The sequence below is a fragment of the Microcaecilia unicolor genome, chromosome 4 (genome assembly GCF_901765095.1).
Source record: "Microcaecilia unicolor chromosome 4, aMicUni1.1, whole genome shotgun sequence".
NCBI lineage: Eukaryota > Metazoa > Chordata > Amphibia > Gymnophiona > Siphonopidae > Microcaecilia > Microcaecilia unicolor.
The window spans coordinates 287,592,679-287,617,721 of record NC_044034.1 but is presented as its reverse complement, the minus strand read 5'-3'; the positions used below and the strand labels follow the sequence as shown (position 1 = coordinate 287,617,721).

At 45.3% G+C, this 25,043-nt stretch overlaps 1 protein-coding gene across 1 annotated transcript in view; it reads left to right on the top strand.

Annotated features, from left to right (window-relative positions):
- SNRNP200 (small nuclear ribonucleoprotein U5 subunit 200) overlaps positions 1–25,043 on the top strand; it is a 231,109-nt gene that overhangs the window by 42,241 nt on the left and 163,825 nt on the right. Inside the window, 5 exon segments of the mRNA XM_030201646.1 lie at positions 9,502–9,639; positions 13,181–13,189; positions 13,191–13,230; positions 13,233–13,347; positions 13,814–13,976. Of these exon segments, the coding sequence (XP_030057506.1) occupies positions 9,502–9,639; positions 13,181–13,189; positions 13,191–13,230; positions 13,233–13,347; positions 13,814–13,976 (465 nt within the window).

Sequence of the window (25,043 nt, the reverse complement as noted above, 5' to 3'; positions counted from 1 at the left end):
GCTATAGTGAAGTTTGTTTGGGGAGGCAAGGCCCCCAGGCTTAGCAGGAAGCTGCTCTGGCGTTCGACAGAGTTGGGTGGGAGAGGGGTTCCTAAACCTCGAATGGTATTACTGGGCAGCACAAATGAAACTTATATCCCTGTGGGTCAGGAGAAATGGTCAGTGGTGGCACACATGGATCAGGAGATGGTGCAGCAGCATAGCCTGCAGTCAGTAATATGGGCATCCTTCTGCTTATCCTACTATTGGCAGGCTTACTACCAATCCGTTTGTTGGGGCACTTGTTGGCACATGGGGTTACCTTCGGACACGCTTCTGGAAAACTAGAAAAACATCTACATACGCGTATATTCAAGGGGAACCTACTTTTAGAGTGGGGTTGGGAAATCCCCGGTAGCAAAGAGGTGGGCTGAGAGGGGCCTATTGAGGTTTCGAGATTTATTGGAAGATGGGAAAATGAGATTGTTTCACAGAACTCAAGGAAGACTATGGGTTATGGACAGGGACAGATTCTTCTACTTAAGGTTCAACATTACATTTACACACAAGGATGGTTGAGAACGATCCAGAGGACTATGAAGTCTTAGAAAACATGTGGGGCTCACTGGGAACAATGAAGGGAGTTATATCCCGGTTATATAAATTATAAGGGGAGGGAGTTTTGAAAATGTTTATATATGACCTAAATGGGAAAGAGATTGGAAAAGGAATTGACAGTTCATGAATGGAAGGCCATTACTCCGGGAGGTCAATAAAGCATCAACATGCGTGTTATTGAAAGAAAATGCCTTCAAGGTACTCTCGAGATGGTATTTTACCCCATATAGACTACATATGATGTTTCCAGGGGCCTCCCAGTATTGTTGGAGATGTTCAACAGATGTGGGAACTTTTTTGCATATCTGGTGGTCCTGTGGGAAATTACAAATGTATTGGCAATCTATAACGGCAAAGATAACTGCCCATACAGGCAAAAACTTTTTGTGTGAGCCTCAATGGTGCCTGCTGGGCCTGGGGAACAGACGAGGAGTCAAATGGCAAAGACGTTTGAAGAGGATGTGCTTGACAGCTGCAAAGAGTGTCATTGCTCGGTTGTGGAAACAGCAAGCGGCACCAACAGAGCAAGACTGGACTCTAAAACTTTCTCTAATTGAGGAGATGGAGAAATTAACTGATAAACGGTTGGGAATTTATAACAGGCAAGATGAACTCTGGACACATATTAGAGCAATGACCCAAGTGAGTTAGTAATAGGCGTTTGATGGGGGGGTGGGGGGGGGGAGGGGTAGGGGTGGGGGGGGGGGGAAATGAAAAATTAAAGTTTGTCAATGTTCAATTATAGATTTACAGTTGATGGACAAAAGAGAAGGTGTAAAGTGAGAGAAGTATAGAATTGTGTATCAAAGAAGAAATAGTCAAATGTCTACTGTGAATTAAGGAAGTAATGTTTATTCTGTTGTTTAACAATAAAAATTATTGAAACAAAAAAAAAAAAAAAGAGTATGACAGAAGTGGCATTAGCGGTCTACAACACAAGATGGGCGCTATAACACCCAGCTGGTTGCTATTTATGACACGTTACGGGGTTCTCTGAGGACAAGCAGTCTAATATTCTCACAAGTGGGTAGAAGCCATCCTGCGTCGCCCGGTTCAGCAACATGCCGTAGAAAAAACGAGAGCTTTCCAATGCGCATGCACGAGTACCTTCTCATCCTCAGCGTGACCGCGCCATTCAGTTTCTCTGTGTGAGAAGCAGTGTTTTTTTTTCACTTGCTCCTCACATGTCTGGTATCGAGCTGTGTTTCACTGCTTTCAGCAGTGTTTTTGTTACCCACTCTTATTTTTTTTTTTCCTGTTTAAAAAAAAAAAATTCCTTAGTGTCTTCAGCTTTTTTTGCCTGTGTCTGAGTTCCTTCTTTTTCGGCGCAGGCCATTCTTAGGTCTGCTCGGTTGGGTCTCTTTTTTTTTTTTGTGTGTGTGTTTTCTTCCCTTTTTTTAGTCACCATTGCGACCTCTTTTTTAATTTAGCCAAAACCATTTTTTTCCTTCCACGTCCATGAAGACTCCCAGTGGCTTCAAGCGTTACACATACTGGTACAACTGGACCATCTGGGAAAGACACCCATTCTTGTGTGCTCCAGTGCCTTGGCCTGCCATAGCCCTTCCAACTGTGTCCTTTGTCCTTGTATGAAGAAAAGGACCTAGGTTTCCTGAGAGACTCAACGCGAGAAGACTTTTGGAGGCAGGTCCGGTTCTTTGGCATTGGCATCGAGGTCTGAGGCGTCCTGCTGTGTAGGCCCCCTGGGACCGTCCATCGTCGGACCCAACCCTGAGGTGACATGAGGATGCAACATCGTCCTCGTCAGCACCGATGAGAATGGGTGATGTGCATCGGGCTAAGGCCAAGAAGCACCATCACCAATATCCCTTGACACTCTGTGCCGAGAGCTCCGGGGGCACCGAGGGATTCAGCACCCGAGAAGCATCGGTGCCGGGAGGACAGCCGATGCATGCATCTCCAGGCTGCTGAGATCCTGCTCCAGCATAGGCCCAAGCGACCCTGCAGCCTGCTTCCTAACCGGCCCCGCAGTCTTTCCTGATGGCAGCCTTGATGAGCGCATCCAGGCCTTCCTCCCTGAGCTTCTGAACAGCCTTACGCAGCGATGTTTGTCGATTTATCGGGGGTGCTTGTACGTACCATACCTCCTGCTGTGGCCCTGGTTTCAGTTGCCACCCAGGCCGGCACCCCCTCGATGTCTGTAGAGGAAGCTTCCCCAGAGTCAAGACGGGAACCAGTTTCTCGAGGATATGGGTCCTTGACATCGAGGCAGGCTTCGTTCTCAGATGTCCCTCAGGGAGATGCTCTCCGACACCAACGAGGGTACCTCATGGGAATCAGAAGGATCCAGCAGCAGACGACGTGTTGCAAGTTCTTGGCAGGAGCATATGACACTTTTGACGTGGCATCCAGGATACTGCCCAAGGTTATAGCAATCGCAAGACTCTATGCAGCCATGTTTCTGACCTGGAACATTCTGTTCAGAGGTTGGCAGATGCCCCTTGCTGGGGGGATAACCTTTTTGGAGAGAAGGACGAAGAGGTCGCTGACCAAATCAAGAAGCACACTGATGCTTTGTCTTCTCTCTCCCGCTGGGTATCTTCTGCAACTGCCTCCTCATCCAGGAGGTATTTTGGTAAGTCATGGAGTGCTCCCTATTCCTTCTCTAGGCGTAGGTACACTCCATGCGGCCTCACCAGCCTGCTCAAGCCCCAGCGCGCTTGTTCTCATCAACACCTACACATGAGATCGGCTCAGTGGACCTGGCTTCAGTGGTATCAAGCCACAGAAAGTCATAGAGGATGTCACCTAAGTGTCCCCGGAGCTTGTTCCCTCTCTTCAGTGGTGGACAGTTTGGTCCAGTTTGACCTTGGGACTTCCATTCCAAATTCCTCAGCCACGAAAAGTGCTGATGACGGATGCATCTCTCCTGGGTTGGGGAGCTCATGTAGATGGGCTTCACACTCGAGGAGCCTGGTCCCTCCAGGAAATGAATCTTCAGATCAATGTCCTGGAGCCCCGAGCAATCTGGAACGCTCTAAAGGCTTTCAGAGCTGTCCAATCAAATTATTCTAATTCAAACAATCAGGTTGCAGTGCATTACACCAACAAGCAAGGGGGCACCGGATCTCGCCCTTTGTGTCAGAAAGCCATCCAGACGTGGCCTTGGGTTTGCCAACATGGCATGTTTCTCCAAGCCATTTATCTGGCGGTCGTAAACAACGACCTGGCCGACAGGCTGAGCAGGATAATGCAACCTCATGAGTAGTCTCTAAATATCTGCGTAGCCCGCAAGATCTTCCAAGCGTGGGGCACCCCATCAGTGGATCTTTTTGCCACTCACATCAACCACAAGGTCCCTCAGTTCTGTCCCAAGCTTCAGGCCCATGACAGACTAGCATCAGATGCCTTCCTTCTTCATTGGGGGACAGGCTTTTTCTGTATGCGTATCCTCCGATACCTCTAGTGGGAAAGACTGTTGAAACTCAAGCAAGACCGTAGAACCATGATTTTGATCACGCCCTATTGGCTGTGTCTGATTTGGTTCCCTCTTCTTTTGGAATTGTCCTCCGAAGAACCATAGAGATTGGAGTGTTTTCAAACCCTTATAACTCAGAATGAGGGGTCGATTCTAAATCCCAACCTCCAGTCTCTGGCTCTCACGGCCTGGACGTTGAGAGCCTAGAAATCACTTCCTTGGGCCTTTTGGAGGATGTCTCCCAGGTCTTGCTGGCTTCCAGGAAAGATTCCACTAGTAGGTGTTATTCTTTTAAATGGAGGAGGTTTGCCATCTGGTGTGACAGCAAGGCCATAGATCCCCTTTCTTGTCCTACACAGACTCTGCTTGAATACCTTCTACACTTATTTATTTAACACATTTATACCCCACATTTTCCCACTAGTTGCAGGCTCAATGTGGCTTACACAATAACAAGGGTATGCTACAATATCAATAAACAATGTCATAGTAAACAATGTCGTAGTAAAAATTGTGATCGTAAACGTATCGTCTAAAACAACAAAGATAATAAAATAGAAAAGAAAATTATTACGATCCATATATTTGCTGTAACAGATATTGAGGCATATTTTCAAAGCACTTTGGGAGGCTAAGTTCCATAGGTTTCTATGGAACTTTGGGAGGCTAAGTGCTTTGAAGATGAGCCCGATTAAGTAAACTAAGTAACGTCTGGAAGGTAGGCCATCTTGAACAGGGTGGTCTCAATAATTTCCTAAAGTCCTAGATGATTCTGAGTTGATCTTAAGGATTTAGGCAGTGCATTCCATAGCTGTGCTCCCAAGAAGGAGAAACTGGACGTGTAGGTAGATTTGTATTTGAGCCATGACAATCGGGGTAATGTAAGATTAAGTAGGATCGAGAAGAACTGGAAACTATTTCTGGATGGTAGATCTATTAAATTTAACATGTATCCAGGAACTTCACCGTAAATAATCCTATGAATCAAGGTGCAGATTTTAAAGGCCAATACGTTCCTTGATTGGAAGCCAGGCAATTTGTTCTCGAAGGGACCTGGCGGATTCGGATTTTGACTTGGCAAGATCAGTCTCGCTGTGTATTCTGTGCAGTCTGAAGTTTCTTGATTAGTTGTTGTAACAAAAAAAAAAACATTTGTACCCCGCACATTTCCCACTCATGGCAGGCTCAATGAGGGTTAAGTGACTTGCCCAGAGTCACAAGGACTGCCTGTGCCTGAAGTGGGAATTGAACTCAGTTCCCCAGGACCAGAGCCCACCAGCCCTAACCAGTAGGCCATCCTCTGGTCTCAGATCAACTCATAAGGGTTCATCTTAGTGCAATTAGTGCTTATCAGTGTGTGGAAGGTAAGCCTATCTTTGGAAGCCTTTACTTGTTTGCTTCATGAGAGGTTTGTGTTTATCAAAGCCCCCTGTCAAACCTGCACCAGTGTTATGGGATCTCAATGTCGTTTCCACCCAGCTGATGAAAGCTCCTTTTGAGCCACTGAATTCCTGCCATCTGAAGTACTTGACCTGCAAGGTCGTTTTCTTGATGGCTGTTACTTCAGCTCGTAGGGTCAGTGAGCTTCAGGCCTTAGTAGTGGATGCATCTTATAGTAAGTTTCATCACAACAGAGTAGTCCTCAACACGCACCCTAAGTTCCTGCTGAAGGTGGTGTTGGAGTTCCATCTGAATCAGTCGATTGTCTTGCCAACATTCTTTCCCCGACATCATGCCCACCTTGGTGAAAGCAGCTTGCACACTGGACTGCTAGAGAGCGTTGGCCTTTTACATGGAGCGGATGAATCCCTTCAGACAAGTCTGCCCAGCTTTTTGTTTCTTTTGATCCCAACAGGATGGTGGTAGCCATCGGGGAAACGCACCATATCCAATTGGCTAGCAGATTGCATCTCCTTTGCTTATGCCAAAGCTAGGCTGACTTTAGAGGGTTATGTCACGGCTCATAATGTCAGAGCCATGGCGTCGTTGGTAGCTCATTTGAAGTCAGCCTCCATTGAAGAGATTTGCAAGGCTGCGACGTGGTCTTCAGTCATCTCACTACTGCCTTGAGCAGGATACCTGACTCGGCAGTCGGTGGTGCAGAATCTGTTTGGAGTCTGGAATCCAACTGCACCCTCCTAGGCCCGTTTTATTCTGTTCTAGGCTGCACTCTCATCTAGTTTGTTTATAGTTTCAGGTTAATCTACGTTGTCCTCACCATTCTGAGGCCCAATTGACTACTGTTTGTTGTTTTGGGTGAGCCTGGATGCTAGGGATTCCCCACATGTGAGATTATCAGCCTTCTTGTTCTTGGAGAAAGTCAAGATACTTACCCGTAGCAGGTATTGTTCAAGGACAGCAGGCTTCATATTCTCACAGTCCTGCCCACCTCCCCTTGGAGTTCTCTTTTTTTTATGTTTTATTTGGTATTTTGCTTTTGTACTAAACTGAATTCTGCAGTCGCGCTGCGGGCAGAAGGCACTTGCACGATTGCATTGGGGCACTGCTCACACTCCAAAAAGCTCTTTTTTTTTCCGTGCCATGTTGCTGAACCGGGCAACGCGGGATGGCATCTACCCACTTATGAGAATATGAAGCCTGCTGTCCTTGAAGAATACCTGCTACAGGTAAGTATCTTCACTTTATGGCCTGCAATATGTCTTTGGCTGCCACTTCACGTCGGCATTGGGCAGCGGATGCAATGTCAGTGTCACATCTAGTTAAACTGCCCTTTCAGGTCAGGTGGCTATTTGAAGAAGATCTCAGTAACTTGGTGAAAGAACTGGGGGAAACTAAGCCACAGTGGTTACTGGAGGATAAGCTGAAAGCCTCTGGTCTACTGTCTTCAGGGGGCTCTCGATCTCTCTTTCTAGACAGGAGACGGTACTAGCCTGGTCGTCGGCAATATGGTCAGAAGTCCCATTTTCAGGCATGTCTTTCTTCCTTTTGTGCAGACAGGAAGACCTCCTGTCAATCAGCTAGAGCTCCCAATGCTTCCAGAGCTTTGTAATGATGCGAAGCTGGTCCACTCTTCCTCTGGTGGGGAGCACATGTTCAAGAGTTTCAGGAGTGGGCTAAAATCATGTTGGTGGGTCCTGGATATTCATACAGAACTTTACAAGTGGGAGTTTTCCCACCCAGTTGATCCTCTCTTCTTGCAGTCTCCTCTTTGAAAGAAAACCAAGCTGTAAAGGTTCAGGCCATCATAGATTCCTTGCTAGCATTCTGCCCATTGTTCCAGTTCCCCAGGCCAAACAGGGACAAGGCAAATACTCCATCTACTTCATTGTTCCAAAGAAGGAAGGCATCTTTCATCTGGTCTTAGATTTCAAAGGTTTAAACCAGTGTTTCCCAAGTCTGGTCCTGGAATACCTCTTACTAGTCGGGTTTTCAGGATATCCACAATGAATATGCATTGCCGCCATTATATTGAAATCTTTCATGTATTTTCATTGTGGATATCCTGAACACCTGACTGGCAGCAGGTGCAGGTGGACCTGAGCTATGCTGGGGATAGACCCTCTTAAGTGGCCATGGGGTAATCCTAGGCAGGTGGCTATGCATTTCATGACAATCAGCATTTCCTTAGCGTCCCTCCGGACTGGATGTCACGAACGAGTTTCACAAATCAGATAGACTGTTGGTGCTTTTTGGTAGACAGTGGTTTGAGCTCATGGCTTCCAAGCACACAATTGCTAGATGGCAGAAAGGGACTATCCCATCAGTTTATTTGCTTATGGGGAATCAGGCTCCTGAGGCCTGTGGGCTCGTTTTATGAGGGAATAGGCTTAGGAGTAATCAAAGGAAGTACTATTTCACAGAAAGGGTGGTGGTGGAGGTATAGAATGGCCTCCCGGTGGAGGTTGTTGAGTTGAGGACTGTTCCAGAATTTTAAAAGGCATGGGATAAGCATGTGGGATCGCTTAGGAAAAGGAAGAGTTAGGGGTTACAGAGGATGGGCAGACAGGATGGGTCGAATGGCCTTTATCTGCCATCGTGTTTCTATGCTGGGCAGAGACTATTTTACCGTCTCTCTGATATTTGCAAGGTGGCGATAAGGTCGACTCTGCATACCTTTGCCAAGCACTTACAGGGTGGATGTTGTGGGACGCTCAGAAGCCAGTTTTGGGGCTTTGGTCCACAGTACGGCAGGTCCAGGGTCCCATCCGCTGTAGGAATTGCTTTCGAGCATCCCATAGGTCAGAAGCTATATAATGGAAGGAGAAATTAGGACTTACCTGATAATTTTCTTTCCAATAGACCTTCCCATTAGTCCTTCCCACTATTCCAAAGGCCTGCTTGAGATTTCTGAGATGTTTAGTCGGTTTGAAGTAATGGGTCAAATAACTGTCACCATGCATTGTGTTTCCTGCATATCCCTTGTTCTCTAGAAGTTGTCCAAAGATGAGAGGTCCACACGTTTGCTCATCTGGTTAGTGTTAGGTTAGCAAGTTGTTTAATGTTGTTATATTTTGTTCTGAGTTTCTCCTTACTGCTTTCCTACGTAAATACTGAGGGACTGGACTGGATGCCAAGAGAGAGAGGTCTTAGCTCAGTTTACAGTTCTCTATCTCCACCTGCTGGTTGATGGACACTACTGTCCCACAGGTTCTGGAATAGAGGGAAGGACTAATTGAAGTTAAGACCTAATTTCTCCATTTGGGTCCATCCAATTATTACAAAATACTGCAGCAAGGATTCCACTTTACAAATCCAAATTTGATAGTGTAACTCCTTTATTAAAAAGTTTGCATTGGCTTCCTTTTGCTGCCAGGATCAAATTTAAAATTTTGTTTAGTATTTAAAATATTTCAAGGAGGATGCCCTTATTATTTAGTCTCGGAGTGGAGAGTAGCCTATTGGTTAGTTCAGCGGACTTTGATCCTGGGGAGACTGGGTTCGATTCCCACTGCAGCTCGTTGTGCCTCTGGGCAAGTCACTTAACCCTCCATTGCCTTGGATTCAAATAAGTACCTGTATATACTATGTAAACCGCTTTGAATGTAGTTGCAAGAACCACAGAAAGGTGGTATATCATATCCCATTTCCCTCCCCTTCCCTTCCACTAATTTCTTTAAGGACTGACGGTGTCTCATGTTGATTGATTTTTCATAGTTGCTGATCCTTTACTGTCGTCTTTGAGGTTGCAGTTGTCTAAAAGCTATTCTCTTTTACAGCCGTTCTATTATGGAAATCTTTGTCTGTAGAACTTGTATTAGTACATGATTAACTGAAATTCTGGCTTTTTCAGAAATATTATAATTCTTGATTGTATAAATATTTTGCTTAGATTGCTTTTCTTTTCTAATTGTTTGTAATTATTGCTAGAATGATTTGTTTTATTTTTAAAAAATTCCTGAGCTATCGATTGTGAAGATATATAAATATGTTAAGGTTTCTTTCATTCCTGCATGCAAACTATGCAATATAAACAAATGTAATATATGTTCAATTTCTTTTGTCAGCAAATGATTCCCATTGAAAAATTGCCAAAGTACGCTCAAGCTGGATTTGAGGGATTCAGAACATTAAATCGAATCCAGAGCAAGCTTTACCGTGCTGCACTGGAGACAAATGAAAATTTACTGCTTTGTGCCCCTACGGTAAGTTACCTGCTCTCTCATGCTAGAAATTCTGCAGCCCTGACCTCCTCCCCCTTCCCTTCTACCACTAATTCTCTGTATGCAAGCCTATATTTTCTTCTCCCAGGCTACAGCCACCCCCCTCCCCAACCTTACCCTTTTCGTCCAACAGATCAGTCCAGGACTATGACCATTGACCGGTGGATGGAGACAGAACAAAAGTAGTTCCTTTTGATTTGGCCCCTTAAGGGTATGTCACTTCCATGGGACTTCAGTATTTCTCTGGCTCCAAGTGGATGGTTGACGCATTAACTGTGCTCTTTCTAAATTTCATGGAGAAACTCCTGAAGCAGTTTCAAAACTAAGATTCAGTTGAGCTGAGGGTGCCTTAAAGGTTTGGGCTTCATTGTGTTGCTGGATTTTAGTGGCTTTTATGCATGGAACTGGGGTGTATTTCAGTGGTTCTGAGCTCCCTCTCCCTCCCTCCCCCAAATTCTCCTTTTGGCCTTTCCTGCATTTCTTTGCAATAAGGCTTTGAAACAGAGCAATAACATTTATCACACTGCAGGAAAAGTGCTTTGTTGCTTTTATCAGCATATAATAATACTGCACAGTAGTGCATATGGATGGTGGGGCAACAGCTGTGAGTATGAAGCATGCTAGAGGTTCTTTTACTTGACTGTTGGGGGGGGGGGGAGGGTCTGTGTGTTTTCCTCATTTTGTGTGTGGAGTGGAGGAGTAGCCTAGTGGTTAGTGCAGTGGACTTTGATCCTGGGGAACTGAGTTCGATTCCCACTGCAGCTCCTTGTGACTGGGCAAGTCATTTAACCCTCCATTGCCCCTGGTACAAAATAAGTACCTGAATATATGTAAACCGCTTTGAATGTAGTTGCAAAAACCACAGAAAGGCGGTATATCAAGTCCCATTTCCTTTTCCTTGGAGAATGACTGTGCTTCCCAAGCAATTGTTTTGCTTTGAGGGATAAATTTTGTTGTTTTCTTTCTCTGCATTTGCACCTTTTTCATTCAGCTAAACCTGTTGGGACCATTGTTTGTTTCCCTTGCTTTTACTACTGTCCTCAGTGTTTGCTCAGTCTCAGGCTGCACATCTGTTTGCTAATTGGGGAAAGAAAAATTTCTAGGCTTGACAGCTGCTGTCTCAGTAATAGAACAGACAGGATCTTGCCACAGGGTACTCTCAGCTGAAGGGCTCTTTTTATCTTTGAGCCCTTTTTATTGGTTAGCGTCACCTAAGTATGCTATTAATGCAGTGGCGTAGCCACGGGTGGGCCTGGGTGGGCCAGGGCCCACCCACTTAGGGTTCAGGCCCACCCAACAGTAGCACACGTTTAGCGGTAGCTGGTGGGGAACCCAAGCTCCGCCAGCTGAAGACTTCCCCCTGATGGTAATGAAAACGCTACTCTCCATGATACCGGCATCTGCACATGCTCAGTTTTCAGCACATGCCTGCTGCAGACTGCCAAGGAGGAAAGAAGCGTTTTCCCGCCAGCTGAGACATTTTTTTTTGGTGGGGGAGGGGGAGAACACTTGGTGCCCACCCACTTCTTGCCTAGGCCCACCCAAAATCTGTTGTCTGGCTACACCCCTGTATTAATGTGCTAGGATTGCTCCCGTATAAGCTAGTAGGTGTGGCATCAGTTCCTCGTGTCTAGGGCCTGAGCTCCTTTTTCTCTGGCAGTATGGCAAAAAGTTTATTCAGTGGCTCAAAAAAACCCAAACAAATAAACCAGAAAGCATTTCTGCTGTTTACATTTGCCTTTTTGCATCAGTCTGCCTTCACTCCTGTGTGCTGCTTTGGTTTACAATCGTTTACTCAGAAGTAGACAAATCATCTGTGCTGCCTGTCATTCCATAATGCATTTTTTGAGGACCTGATGTTTCCCTAACTGGGAAGGATCATTTATCTTTGTGGGTAATTTTCCCTGCCATTTCTCCCCAGAGTCTTTAAAGCTGAGTTCCCTCTGTAGGTTTCAGCCTCTGCTCTTCTTTGTTTGCCTCTCAGCAGGGTGCTTGTGGATTTTCTACCTCTTTGGCCCTTATGCTAAGTAGACTTAATTCATAGCCTGTTTAGTCCATTTCTTATCAGTGGGCTGGATGTTTATTTAGAGAAGCATTGCTCTTTGCAGCAGTATGGCAAACTGCTGGCTGAGCCCACTGTCAGGTGAACAGTTTACATTTTCTGGCAGCTTGTTTTTTAGTCTGCCGCTTTTATGATTAAAAAAAAAAAAAAAAAAGTCCACTCGAGTTATAAAGAGTTGCCTGTGTGTGAAGGGCAAAAAGAGCACTTTTGTAGCATATGTGTCTTTATATAATGCTATCACAAATCCTGCAGAAATAGGGCTTAAATTGAGGTTGCTGACATTTTTGACAATACATACAAAAAGTTTCAAGAATTACCTCCAAAATGTAAGGAAAAAAAGTGCACAAAATTTGCATGAAGGATTACACTTTTGTCATACCCTTTAATTGGAGTGGTTGTATCGGTATGCTCCAGCACCTTTTTAAATGCTCAGGAGGTGCTTCTTGAGGATGTTGGCGGGCAGAGCTCACTGGACCCCCAAATGTCACGGTGCCAGGTCAATTAATAGAAAGTTTTTTGGAAATGTGTGATCAAGGTGAGGCTCCAATGGCACTGTCTTGATTTTCACAAGAAAATTAAAACACACACACACATACATATAATATCACCACATAGATAGCAGCTCTGGTGAGGTTTTTTGTTTTATTTTACTGTAATAAAGTACGCATTACCCAGTGAAGGTAAACTTGGTGCTAGGAATTTAGGATTGTTGAGCTTTAGTATTGTACGTATGGGCAGCCTGGAATAGTCCATATGATATTTATCTGCCATCATTTTCTAGATTTAGACCTATTTTCTCCCAACATCAAACCAAACTATTCTTCTTCAGTATCCATTGTTCTGCTTCCCTAAGAACTAAATGCTATCCTTCCTTTTCCCATGAAAGAATGTTTGTTTATTTATTTATTTATTTGTTTGTTTGTTTGTAACATTTGTATTCCACATTTTCCCACCTATTTGCAGGCTCATTGTGGCTTACATGGTACCGTAGGCGTTAGCCAAGAACGGTAGAGAAACAAATACAAGGTGATATTGTGGTCGAATAGTTGTGCACCCACTCCTTACTTTTCTATTTATTTATTTATTTAAAGCATTTATATCCCACATTTTCCCACTGGTTGTAGGCTCAATGTGGCTTACAAAGCTATATCAGGACTACAGTACAATAGTACATTAAAACAGTACAAAAGTAAATTAAAGCTTGGCATTATACTAAACAGCAGAGTAGTAAAGAAAATAGATTTAAGTGTTTCTGGATTATTTGAAACCTAAGAAATTGATCTGATTATGTTGCATTATAACTTTGTATCCTAGTATTCATCTGGAAAAGAAGTTCTGAAATTGTACCCGTTACGTTTTAGTTCACATTACTAGGGATCCTCTATTAAACTTTCTCTTGCAGAGTTTGAAATAGAATCCTTGTCTCATGTTGGTCTATTAAATGGATCTTGCTGGTTTCAGGGTGCTGGAAAAAACAAATGTGGCTCTGATGTGCATGTTGCGTGAAATCGGTAACATATAAACACTGATGGAACCATCAATGTGGATGAATTTAAAATCATCTACATTGCACCCATGAGGTCCCTTGTGCAGGAGATGGTTGGCAGCTATTTGGGAAGGTGAGTAAGGTGGTGAAGTATGAACATTAGTTCTGATGAGGTTTCTCTGATGCAGAAGAGATGAAGGCCTGCATTTAGAAGATGATGAACAGGATGATGCTTTTGGTCTGGTGAGAGCTTCATAGATAGGAAAGGTGTTTAGCTTGGGGAGATAAATGAGAAGGTTGAACCTTGTTCTTTGTGGTTCCCTTTTGTGTTTGTTTTGCATCAAGATTTTTTCCTTGTTTTGAGTCCTTCATTTTTTTGGTAGGAAGATTGTGAGTTAGCCAGTCATCTATTTGATTAATAAGGTCAGAGTGCATTCTGATCAGTAGACATGGAGGCTTATTTTCAAAGTTTATAGACTTACAAAGTTACATATGATATTATGGAACTTTATAAGTCTATGCTTTGAAAAGGAGCACCATGGTCTGAGACAGAGATATGGAAAGATTTCTGCTTTGACTTTTGCCCTTCTCTCTTAAACAGCGTTTAGCATCTTATGTATCATGGTGGCAGAGTTAACAGGTGATCACCAGCTGTGTAAAGAGGAGATCAGTGCAACTCAGATCATTGTCTGTACTCCGGAGAAATGGGACATCATCACAAGGAAGGGAGGTGAGCGCACCTACACCCAGCTGGTGCGCCTTCTTATTCTGGTAAGAATTAATGGCTTTGAAAAGCTACTCTCTAATGTGCCAAGCACCTTCAGGTTCCATGTTACCACAGTGATAACCTATATGTTTCAAAGTAAGGACTGTAAAAATGTATCACTGTAAATTCAGGGCCTCTTTTACTAAGGTGCATTAGCGTTTTTAGCGTGCGCTAATATTTAGGGAGCACTAAACATTAGAGACGTCCATAGGAATATATGGACATTTCTAATGTGTTTTGTGCACCCTAAAAAATTATAGAGTGCCTTAGTAAAAGGCCCCCCAGTCTGTTAATAACCAGTTACGAAAGCAAACCAGCAGTTTGGAAACATAATTTCAACACTATAAATCATTATTGCTATTAAAGGTATTGCAAAGTTTTAAGGTTTAGCTCAATAACAAGATAGTTGCTTCTTGCAGCACACTGTCTAGCTTAAAGAAACTGAGGTTGCCAGAGATGTGCAATGCTATTGCAACAGAGAACTCAGTAAATGTGCCAAACAGCAAGAGGGGCTCAAAGATACCAACATAGACCTCTTACCTCACAAAAAAAAAAAAAGAGGATCTTGGTGGCCCCAGTGGAGAATAGTAGGATTCAGTGACCCCCAACAAAACACTTCTTGTATCCCTTCCCAATCCACTTTCCCTGTAAACTGCACCCAACAGCTTCTTCCTCTGCGCTCTCTCCCTCTATTTATCCCTTGCACTTCCACTCACTTTTGTCTCCTTCCTTTCACCAACACTCCCCTCTATCTTATTCTGCTGTTCACTTACCGCACTTTCTTGCCCCCAATCCTTACTACTCTTCTCCCCCACCCCACCCCCATTGCAATACACCCTGTCTTCTTATCCTTATCCTATCCAATACTCCCCTCTTTGCTCCTCCCTTTCATTCTTCCCTCTTATGCTCTGACGTTCCTTCACGCAGTCTACCACACTGCATTCCTCTCTTTATACCCCCCACTCCCCTCCTTTCATTCCAGTGCTGCCCTGACCCTAACTGTTTTTTCTTATCTTCTTACCACTTTATATTCTTTCCCTCTGTATCACCTCTTGCCCTCATTCCTTCTGTCGTACTGTTCTAAGACCAACCCCACCCTCCTCTCACCTCTTGCTCCCTAAATTCTCTTTCTCTACCTCCCACCTGAACCAGGCCAAAAAACAAAACAAACATTGGACTTAATAGGGTCCCTTCTCTTCCTACCTCCATGAGTAGACTCACCTGTTTCTTCTTCCTTCAATCACCTGTGAGATATTGCAGCGGGGGGGGGGGGGGGGGGGGGGGAGTACAAGAGGTTGCACTCTGTCAGCCCCTTTGAATCACAGTCCCCCCCCAACATTCATTTGCTTCCCCTCACATGGTATTAAAGCCAAACAAATTTTGCATCCCTGGACTTCCCCAGATTGTCCGCTATAAACACCCAACTGGAGCAGGGTTGGCCTTCTTAGCAGATGCTATATTTATGACATGTGAATAGGTTACGGCCTGCAGTATATCTTTTGGCTATCACAGCACATCGGCAGCTCTGGTTGCTGCATTTGGCAGCGGATGCAGTGTCGTCATGTCTAGTTAAATTTCCCTTTCAGGGGCAAGTGGCTGTGTGAAGAAGATCTCAGTAACTTGGTAAAAAAAAAAACTGGAGGAAACTAAGCCACAGCAGTTGCTGGAGGATAAACCGAAAGCCTCTGGTCATCCATCGTTTAGGGGGCTCTCGATCTCTATTTGAGACAGCAGACAGTACCGGCCTGGTCGTTAGCAATATAGTCAGAAGTCCCGCTTTCAAGTACGCCAATCTTCCTTCCGTGCAAATGGGAAGTCCTCCTCTCGGTTAACTAGCGCGCCCAATGCCACATATCAGACCATTGGCTTCTAGATATTCTTACTGAAGGTTACAGTTAAGTTCTCTTGCTAGGTTGCTGCTCTCTTCTTGAAGTTGTCTCCTTGTCGAAAGAGAACCAAGATGGCGAGGCTGGAGTATCGGGTGTCAACAAGAAACAGAAGAACAAGTCCCTCGCAAGGCACAAAAGTAACAAACACAGCAAAGGTGACACCAAAAGAGAAATAGACTAGATGATGATGTATAAATAAATACAATGTTAATTAAAATATCCAAAGACTCAACACGAATCATGTTTCAGCCACACCGGCCTGCCTCAGGAGTCTTAAAAAATGGATGGCTTCTAATGCTCTATTACCTGGAAGGAATAAATTAAAGTTCCACTCTGGACATGGAGTACAAAAGGAGGCCACAACTGGCTCATTCCCAGCAACACTTGAACACTATGCAGCTGAGCTGCAAGAGACGTCTTCTGTACTCAGTTCCTGAAGCAGGCCAAAGCTGCAGCTTGAACTTTTAGAAAACCCAACATCATTCTTTCTGAACACCTGACTAGAGAAATGCTAGGATGTGTGTAGTCTTAGCAGAGAAGAGAGAAACGCCACACTTGGAACACCAGCCCTCGAACATCATCCACACTCTCACATACACCACAGATATAGTGAAGATACTTAACCTGTAGCAGGTATTCTCTGAGGACAGCAGGCCTTATGTTCTCACAATTGGGTAGCGCAGTCCTGCGTTGCCTGGTCTGGAGCTTATGATAAGCTTCACAAGGGCTTTGTGGAGCATGAGACAAGCTCCACCGCACATTCGTGAGTGTCTTCCTACTGGCCGCGAGAGCGCGGTTTACCACAGTTAAATCCTATAGCATAAAAAAATAACTCCAAGGGGAGGTTGGGAGGGTTTGTGAGAATATAAGGCCTGCTGTCCTTGAAGAATACCTAATATAGGTAAGTATCTTCGCTTTCTCTGAGGACAAGCAGGCCATAATTCTCACAATTTTTGGTGTCCCTTGCATCCAGGCTCAGTGAAAATAACATTGGTCAACTGGGCCATGCAATTTATTTTATTTTTTTTTTGTTACATTTGTACCCTGCGCTTTCCCACTCATGGCAGGCTCAATGCAGCAGGCAATGGAGGGTTAAGTGACTTGCCCAGAGTCACAAGGAGCTGCCTGTGCCGGGAATCGAACTCAGTTCCCCAGGACCAAAGTCCACCACCCTAACCACTAGGCCACTCCTCCACTGTTGTAGTGAGGACAGAACTCAGATTAACCTGGAACTATATACAAACTGCATGCGAGTGCAGCCTAGAACAGAAGAAGACAGACCTAGGTGGGTGGAGTTGGATTCTAGACCCCAAACAAATTCTGCAACACTGTCTGACCGAACTGACTCGTGTCGAGTATCCTGCTCGAGGCATTAATGAGATGTGAATGAGTGGACTGAAGACCACGTCACAGCCTTGCAAATTTCTTCAGTGGAGGCTGACTGCAAGTGGGCTACCAACACTGCCATGGCTGTGACTTTGTGAGCCTTGACATGACTCTCCAGGGTAAGCCCAGCCTGGACATCTCTACCAGCCAATTAGAGATTGTGCATTTTCTGATGGCAACCCCCATCCTGTTAGGATCAAAAAAAATAAAAAAAAGATGGGTGGACTGTGGGGCCCAGTCCACTCCACATAATAGGGCAGTGCTCGCTTGCAGTTCAAGGTGTGCAAGTTGCTCTCAGCCAGGATGGGCTGTGAGGTCGGGGGAAGAATGTTTGCAAGACAATCGACTGGTTCAGATGGAACTCTTGACACAACCTTTGACAGGAAATTAGGGTGCTTATGGAATACTACTCTGTTATGATGAAACATAGTATAAAGGTGCTCACTAACTCGACGAGCTGAAGTAACAGCCACCAAAAAGATGATCTTCAGGTCAACTACTTCAGATGGCAGGAATTCAGTGACTCAAAAGGAGCTCCATGACACAGGTGGAGGTTTGACAGGGGGCTTTGACAGAAGCAAACCTCTCATGAAGCGAACAACTAGAGGCTGTCCAGAGATGGACACTGATAAGAAGCACTAATTGCGAGCCTTTCCCTCGCAGCAGGCTGCAAACCTCCATTTAAAAGTTACATCTTTTAGAGTAATCTTCCTAGAAGCCAGCAAGACCAGGGAGACACCCTCTGAAAGACCCAGGAAGCAAATTTCTAGGCTCTCAACATTCAGGCTGTAAGGGCCAGAGACTGAATGTTGGGATGCAGAAGAGATCCCTTGTTTTATTACATGATGAGGGTTGGAAAACACTCCAGTCTCCATGGTCTTTCGGAGGATAACTCCAGAACAAAAGGGATCCAGATCTGCCGCAGCCAGTATGGCATGATCAGAATAGTTGTCCCATGGTCTTGCTTGAGTTTCAGCAAAGTCTTCCCCACAAGAGGAATGCGAGGATATGCATACAGAAGGCATGTCCCCCAATGAAGGAGGTAGGCATCTGATGTTAGCCTGTCGTGGGTCTGAAGCCGTGAACATAACTGAGGGACTTTGTGATTCATGTGAGTAGCAGAAAGATCAGTGCCCCATGCTCAGAAAATCTCTTGAGCAATGCCCCTGTTGAAAGACCACTCGTGCGGCTTGAATAACCCTGCTCAGTCTGTCGGCTAGGCTGCTGTTTTTGCCTGCCAGATAAGTGGCTCGAGGGAATATGCCATGCTGGCGAGCCCAACGCCACACCGGCTGGCCTCCTGAGACAGAGGGAGTGATCCAGTGCCCCTGCTTGTTGATGTAATACATGGCAACCTGATTATCCGTTTTGAATGAGCACAGTTTTGATGACAGTCGATCTCTGAAAGCTTTTAGAGCATTCCAGATCTCCCAAAGTTTCAGGAGATTGATCTGTAGATCTGTTTCCTGGGCAAGCCAAACAGCTTGAGTGTGGAGCCCATCTACATGAGCTCCCCAACTCAGGAGAGATGCATATCAAGCAGAGCTCTAATTAATTCCAGTTGCTAGGCAGGGCAAAGATGGGACTTGAGGTAGTTTAAAACAAACCCTAGTAGCTTGAGAACCTGATAGTCCTCTGCATAGATTCCTGAGCACCGTCCTCCGTGCGCTTCACCAGCCAATCGTCAAGATAAGGGAACACATCCACCCCCAGCCTGCTTAGGCGAAGCTGCAACTACTGCTAGGCATTTGGTAAAGACCCTGGGAGCTGACGCAAGGCCAAAAGGCAATTTACAGTACTGGAAGAGGTGTGCTTCCAGCCGAAACCGAAGATACTTTCAGTGGCTGGAAGTAGTGGGATGTGTGTATATGTGTCCTTTGTCCAGAGAGCATAGCCAATCGTTTTTCTGAATCACAGGGAGAAGGGTGCCCAGGGAAACCATCCTGAATTTTTCTTTGACCAGGAAATTTGTACAGGGTCCTTAAGTCTAGGATGGGATGCAACACCCCCCCCCCCCACCCCACGGTCTTATTTAGAACGAGGAAGTACCTGGAATAGAATCCCTGCCCTCAACCACATGACCTTTAGAAGAGCGGAGAGTTTCTTTGCAAGTATCTGTTCATGCTGAGAGCTGTAGCAATGAGCTCTCGGTGGGCAATTTGGGAGATTTCTGAAGACAATTTAGGTGTATCTGAGATGTACTATTTGGAGAACCCACCAATGGAGGTTATAAGGGGCCATCTTTCGTGGAAGAACTTCAGCTTCCCCCTGACTGGCAAGTCTTCCGGGATGGACACCAACAGCAGTTACGCTCTGCTGGAGCCAGTCAAAAGCTCATCCCTTGCTTTGACTGGGGAGCAGCAGGGCCTTAGGTGCACACTGTGACGAAAACAAGCATGCTGGGGCTGAGCCAAGTGACGTACCTCAGATTAGTGGGCACCCCTCCTCGACTTGCCAAAAGACCTCCTAGATTAGGAGGCTAATGCAGAAGGCACCTGACGGGAGAGAGAAGAAATGGTATCAGTATGTTTCTTGATGTGGTCCGCGACCTCCTCCACCTTCTTTTCATAAAGGTTCCCCCCCCCCGGCATGGGGCATCCACCAATCTCTGCTGAACTGCCTGTTCCAAGTCAGAAATATGCAGCTGTGAAAGTATGTGCATTGCTATTCCTTGGGCACAGATCCCGGGATGCCACGTCAAAAGTGTTTTAGGTTGCCCCAGGCCAAGAACTTACGGCACACCTGCTGCTGCTTGGCCAACTGGCGAACCGACTTAGTCTGCTCCGGTGGGAGAGAAATCAGCCAAGTCCAGCAACTTGTTCACCAAGTTCCGCACGTACACGCTTATGAAGAGCTAGTAAGGACTGTATACGGGGATATGAGCATAGAGGCCAGAAACATCTTCCTCCCAAAAGTCCTAGCTGCTTTGCTTTGCCTGGGGTGCCAAGGCATAGTCTCTAGAACTTCTGGCTCTCTTGAGGGTGGGTTCCATCACCATGGAATGAAGCAGCAACTGGGGCTTATTAATCCAAGGTTGTGATGGAACCCGCTCTCAAGAGAGGGTTCATAGTGTCTATCTTTTTGGGCAGGACAGGGACTAACAGAGAGAACTCCAATTCCGAACAAGAACTTGCTGGAGTACCTCCTGGAGAGGGACAGTCGCAGCCTCCCTAGGGAGGAAACTCGTAGTCCAGGGACCTCAAGCGCTTTATTTGGGTCCAGTAGCGCATGGGTTGCTGGTCTCCCGAGGAAGACTTATGGTTGATCAACTGGCTGGAGTCATTCAGTGGATTCTCACAGGCAGGTCAGTGAGAGTTCTCTCCGATAGTGCAACAGCAGTGACCTATGTGAATTGGCACAGAGGCACAAAGAACACGCAAGTAGCAGTGGAGGCTTCCATGCTTCTGTCCAAGGTGGAGGATCATCTCTTGGATCTCTCAGCAGCAATGTGGCAGGGGTGAAAACTGTCCAAGCAGATTTCCTAAGCAACAACACCTTGACCCTACATACTAAAGTCATCTGGAAAGCCTTTGACACAATAGTTTGTGCTTGAGTTCTCCCTCTAGTGGATCTAATGGTGACAGCAGCCAGTGTGCAAGTTCCCAGAATTTTCAGTCAGCAGGGAGAGGCAAAATCAGAGGGTGACACTTTGGTACAGCCCTGACTGTCTCAAGGCCTCCTGTATGTTTTTCCACCTTGGCAAATAATGGGACGAGAAGCCAGCAGATCAATATAACATCAGAAAGATTTTATTGAAGATACCGTATGTGAACAAATTGGGCAATTTGTTCACATACGGTATCTTCAATAAAATCTTTCTGATGTTATATTGATCTGCTGGCTTCTTTTTCCATATTGGATTTTGCAGATCGTTTGCCTTGTTTTTGGGACCCAAATAATGGGACAAGTCATTCAGTGCATAGAAAATCATGCCGACCTGGTAGTCCTAGTGGCCCTGGAGGCCACGGTACGGAGACCTGTTGAGTCTGAGGATGAGCACTCCCTTGCAGCTTCAAGACACGGGGATGGGGGGGGGGGGAGCTATTAGTACAGGGTCCAGTCAGCATGCCAGATCAGTCTTCATTCTCTCTTATGGCCTGCTTTTGAGCGGGCATGACTGTAGAAGAGGGGTTACTCTCTAGCAGTGATTGCTACCATGTTGTAGTTACAGAAGAGATCTAGGTCTCTGGTTTATGTGTGTGCCCTGTGGGGGGGAGGGAAGAAAAAGATTCCACTGCAAACTTAACAAAACAGATATCTTCATTGAATTCTTTGAAGGCCCTGTTTGCATGCCACTGCTGTCTGTAAATACCAGAATGGCCAAGTATGTGGATCAGTTAGGAGCAATTTGTCTGTTTACTTAGGCTGATCCACATCTTTGAAAATACTTGAGAAGATAGAAATCTTCTTGGATATGAGGGTCGTTATTAATCTTCATAATAGTCTTTGTTTACCAGAAAACATCTCCCTTCCGTTTTTTTTCCTAACCAACCAATCCAGAACATATGGGCTATGCCTGTAAACTAAAAAATAGTCAGGTGCCAATAAGCTGCAAGCTCAGCACTTAAGACCCCATGCAGCCGTAGCTCAGCAGTATTGTTTGTCTCTAGAAGCTGGTGATTAGCATTCTGTAAAGTGAAGGACTTGGCAGATAAAGTAGCTCCTGGGCCCAGTTGTAGAACTGGCAGCAGTTGAGCTTAGGCAGGTTGAAGAGAATCCAAGGTATCCATACTTCTGAGAATATCTGAAGGAATTTGGGACCCTTGCCTGATATTTTCAGGGTTGATTTCTTTTTCCCCTTGTTCCTTCAAAAAAGATGAGGTTTACTTTATATTTCTTGAAAAGACAGCCTTTTGAATCTCCTGTTGAAGACTTATTTGGGGTGGGGTTCTCTGTATGATGTGCTTCCTATCTGTTTATCTTTGCTTTATTCTCCTCTCCACCTTCCCCCTCCCAACACACAAGTGAAACCGTGTGGAGTGTACCACTTTCTGCAAGACGCCTTTGGGTAATTGTTATTGCGAGTGCTCTGAGATAATCCACTGTTCCCACCTTTATTTTCTTTTGCACCAGGAGCAGAAAAGAACTGTTCTTTCTCTTACTCAGCCTTTCTAATTGCTGTTGTGAACTCTGGACCCACAGCCGGCTGCCCTTGGTGCTTCAGAGGGAGCATGTGTGAGGGAATTGCAGTAAATTGGAGGCACCTGTGCTTCCGATGTGGGGCCTGGTGGAACAGTTCCTCAGGGTAGCTAGGCTAATATTTGGTTAAAACGTGATTTGAAAGTGCAAAACCCCTCCACAAAAAATTACACTGGCTCCAATCAAGGAACGCATCACCTTCAAAATCTGCACCCCGGTTCACCAAAATCATCTACGGAGAAGCCCCGAGTTACTGACAGACTTGATCGACTTACCATTAGAAATACATCCGAATCAACACGATCTTATCTAAATCTGCACTGCCCAAGCTGCAAAGAACTTAAATACAAAACAACTTACGCATCTAGTTTTTCCTACATAAGCACACAACTGTGGAACGCATTACCAAAGCCTTGAAAATGACGTATGACCACCGAAACATCCGGAAATCACTAAAAACCAACCTGTTTAAAAAGGCATACCCTACCGATTCAACTTAAATGCCTAATCTCTGCAACACAACCAACTAAGCACGTAATGGACATAACACAACTCTTCCGTTCTCCAATTCCTAATGTGGCTGTGCCACATGAACTTGATCTTACCACAATATCGCCCTGTATTTGTTCACACTGGAGCCTGCAAAGGCCTCTCCGGTACTATGTAAGCCACATTGAGCTTACAGATAGGTGGGAAATGTGGGATACAAATGTAACAAATAAATAAATACCATAAGAATTATATTTCTTATTCACATCATGAGCCGGACCAGTGTGTTAACTCCAAAGAGGGTAATTGGGGAAAGCAGTCATCCTCCAATCCCTCTAGGACCAAGGCCACAGCACTTTCACATGAGATGGCGGGGGAGATGTCTATTTCCAGATACGAAGTTCTGAGATTCAGGGTGCAGTTTCTTATCCATCCCTATCCTTAAGAAAGATGTCTATCTCCCAGTCTCTTCTGGGCTGTTCTGCTGAACAAGGGATAGAAGCGCTGCTGTGTGGTCAGCACACTAAGTGAGTTCCTCCCAGAGTTTGTTCTTCTTCACAAGGCTTTCCTTTATGTCAGGTGCAAGGGAGCTAGGTGAATTCAATTCCAGAGAATGTCCCAGCCTCTTAGAAGTCCCTTTTAAAACAAAAAGACTAAGGATGGCTTTATTGAACAATGCTGAGGTTTTCTCAGTTGCTTTTGAGGAGGTTTGTGCAAGCTGCTAGAGTGCTTGTAGTGCTGTAGATAGGGAGGCCTCTTCAGTGAATCCTTTAGAGGAAGATGAGAGACCTACTGAATTTTGGTTTTGTTGCAGTGCTGAAATCAGCCAAAATCCTTTTTCTGACTAATTTTGGTCTGTGCTGAAAGGTTATTTTAATTTTCAGCCACGTTTTGGTTTTGGCTGAAAATGGCCATGTGTTTTCGGTCAAAGCAGAAAATTTGTGCTTTGTCCCATTTGGATTCAGCAGGCAGGGGACTCATTTGGAGGTTGAATATCTGAAGGAAGCAGCCCATTTAGAATCTGGCTGATGTCTTATTGAATCTCGTTAGGACATCAGCCAGGCCTGTGTCAGTTTCAGCTCCCTCCTTTGGGAAGAGCACTGGCTCCCTATTATCATATCGTACCTACTTCAAGATCCTTCTATATAGGTGCTCCTTTTTTTTTTTTTTTTAATTGCTCACTAATCTCCCATAACTCTGCCCCCCTGCCACGATCATCTCAACATAACCTACTACTTGTCCCCTCTCACTTTGAGCATTAAACTCAACCATACCCATTGCTCCTGCTTCAGAGTGGTTGCATCTACTCTCTACTTTGATAGCAGGCAGTATGTAAAATAAATCAAGTTCCCCAAGTGATCTGGCTAGGACCCTTCTCAAAAAGTTTAAGCAGGCCCTAAAGCATATTTTACCAGAGCATTTTCCCAGACTAGCCTTTTTTTCCTAGATTAGAAATGTTTCCCCTGAAAACATATTCCCATTTTGCTTGACTTTGTGTCTCGTCTGTGCTTAACATCCTCCTCCTCTTCTGCGTTTTAGCCCATAAAATTTAATAGTAACGTTTATCTCTTTATTCTCTTGTTTATTAATAATATCGATTTTTACGTGTAACCTAGGCTGCCTACATTGTCTTCTTTTACTTCCCATTATTTTTCCCATTTGACTGTAAACCGGTTAGAAATAACAGAGTGATTGTCACGAAACGCCTAGCCACCCGCCTGGGGGTTACCCTGTGGCCACTTAGAGGGTCTTTCCCCAGCACAGCTCAGGTCCACCTGCTGCTTGTGCTCTACACTAACACCCTTCTCCCACCGACTGGGTCACAACTGCCTTTGGGCGAGTCTCCCCCTCTCAAACTATCCCTAGTGATTTCTAGGTTCTCCGAGGACAAGCAGGCTGCTTGTTCTCACGACTGGGTTGACGTCCACGGCAGCCCCCACCAACCGGAACAAAACATTGCGGGCGGTCCCGCACGCAGGGCACGCCCACCGCGCATGTGCGGCCGTCTTCCCGCCCGTGCACGACCGTTCCCGCTCAGTCTTTTCTTTTCCGCGCTGGAGAGAGCCGCGTTCGTCTCTCCTCTGTCAGCCCCGGAAACCGGATTGCGCTTTCGCCGCGACATTTCTCTTCTTTCGTGATTCTCCGTTTTCTTTTTTAGTTTCTCTCAAA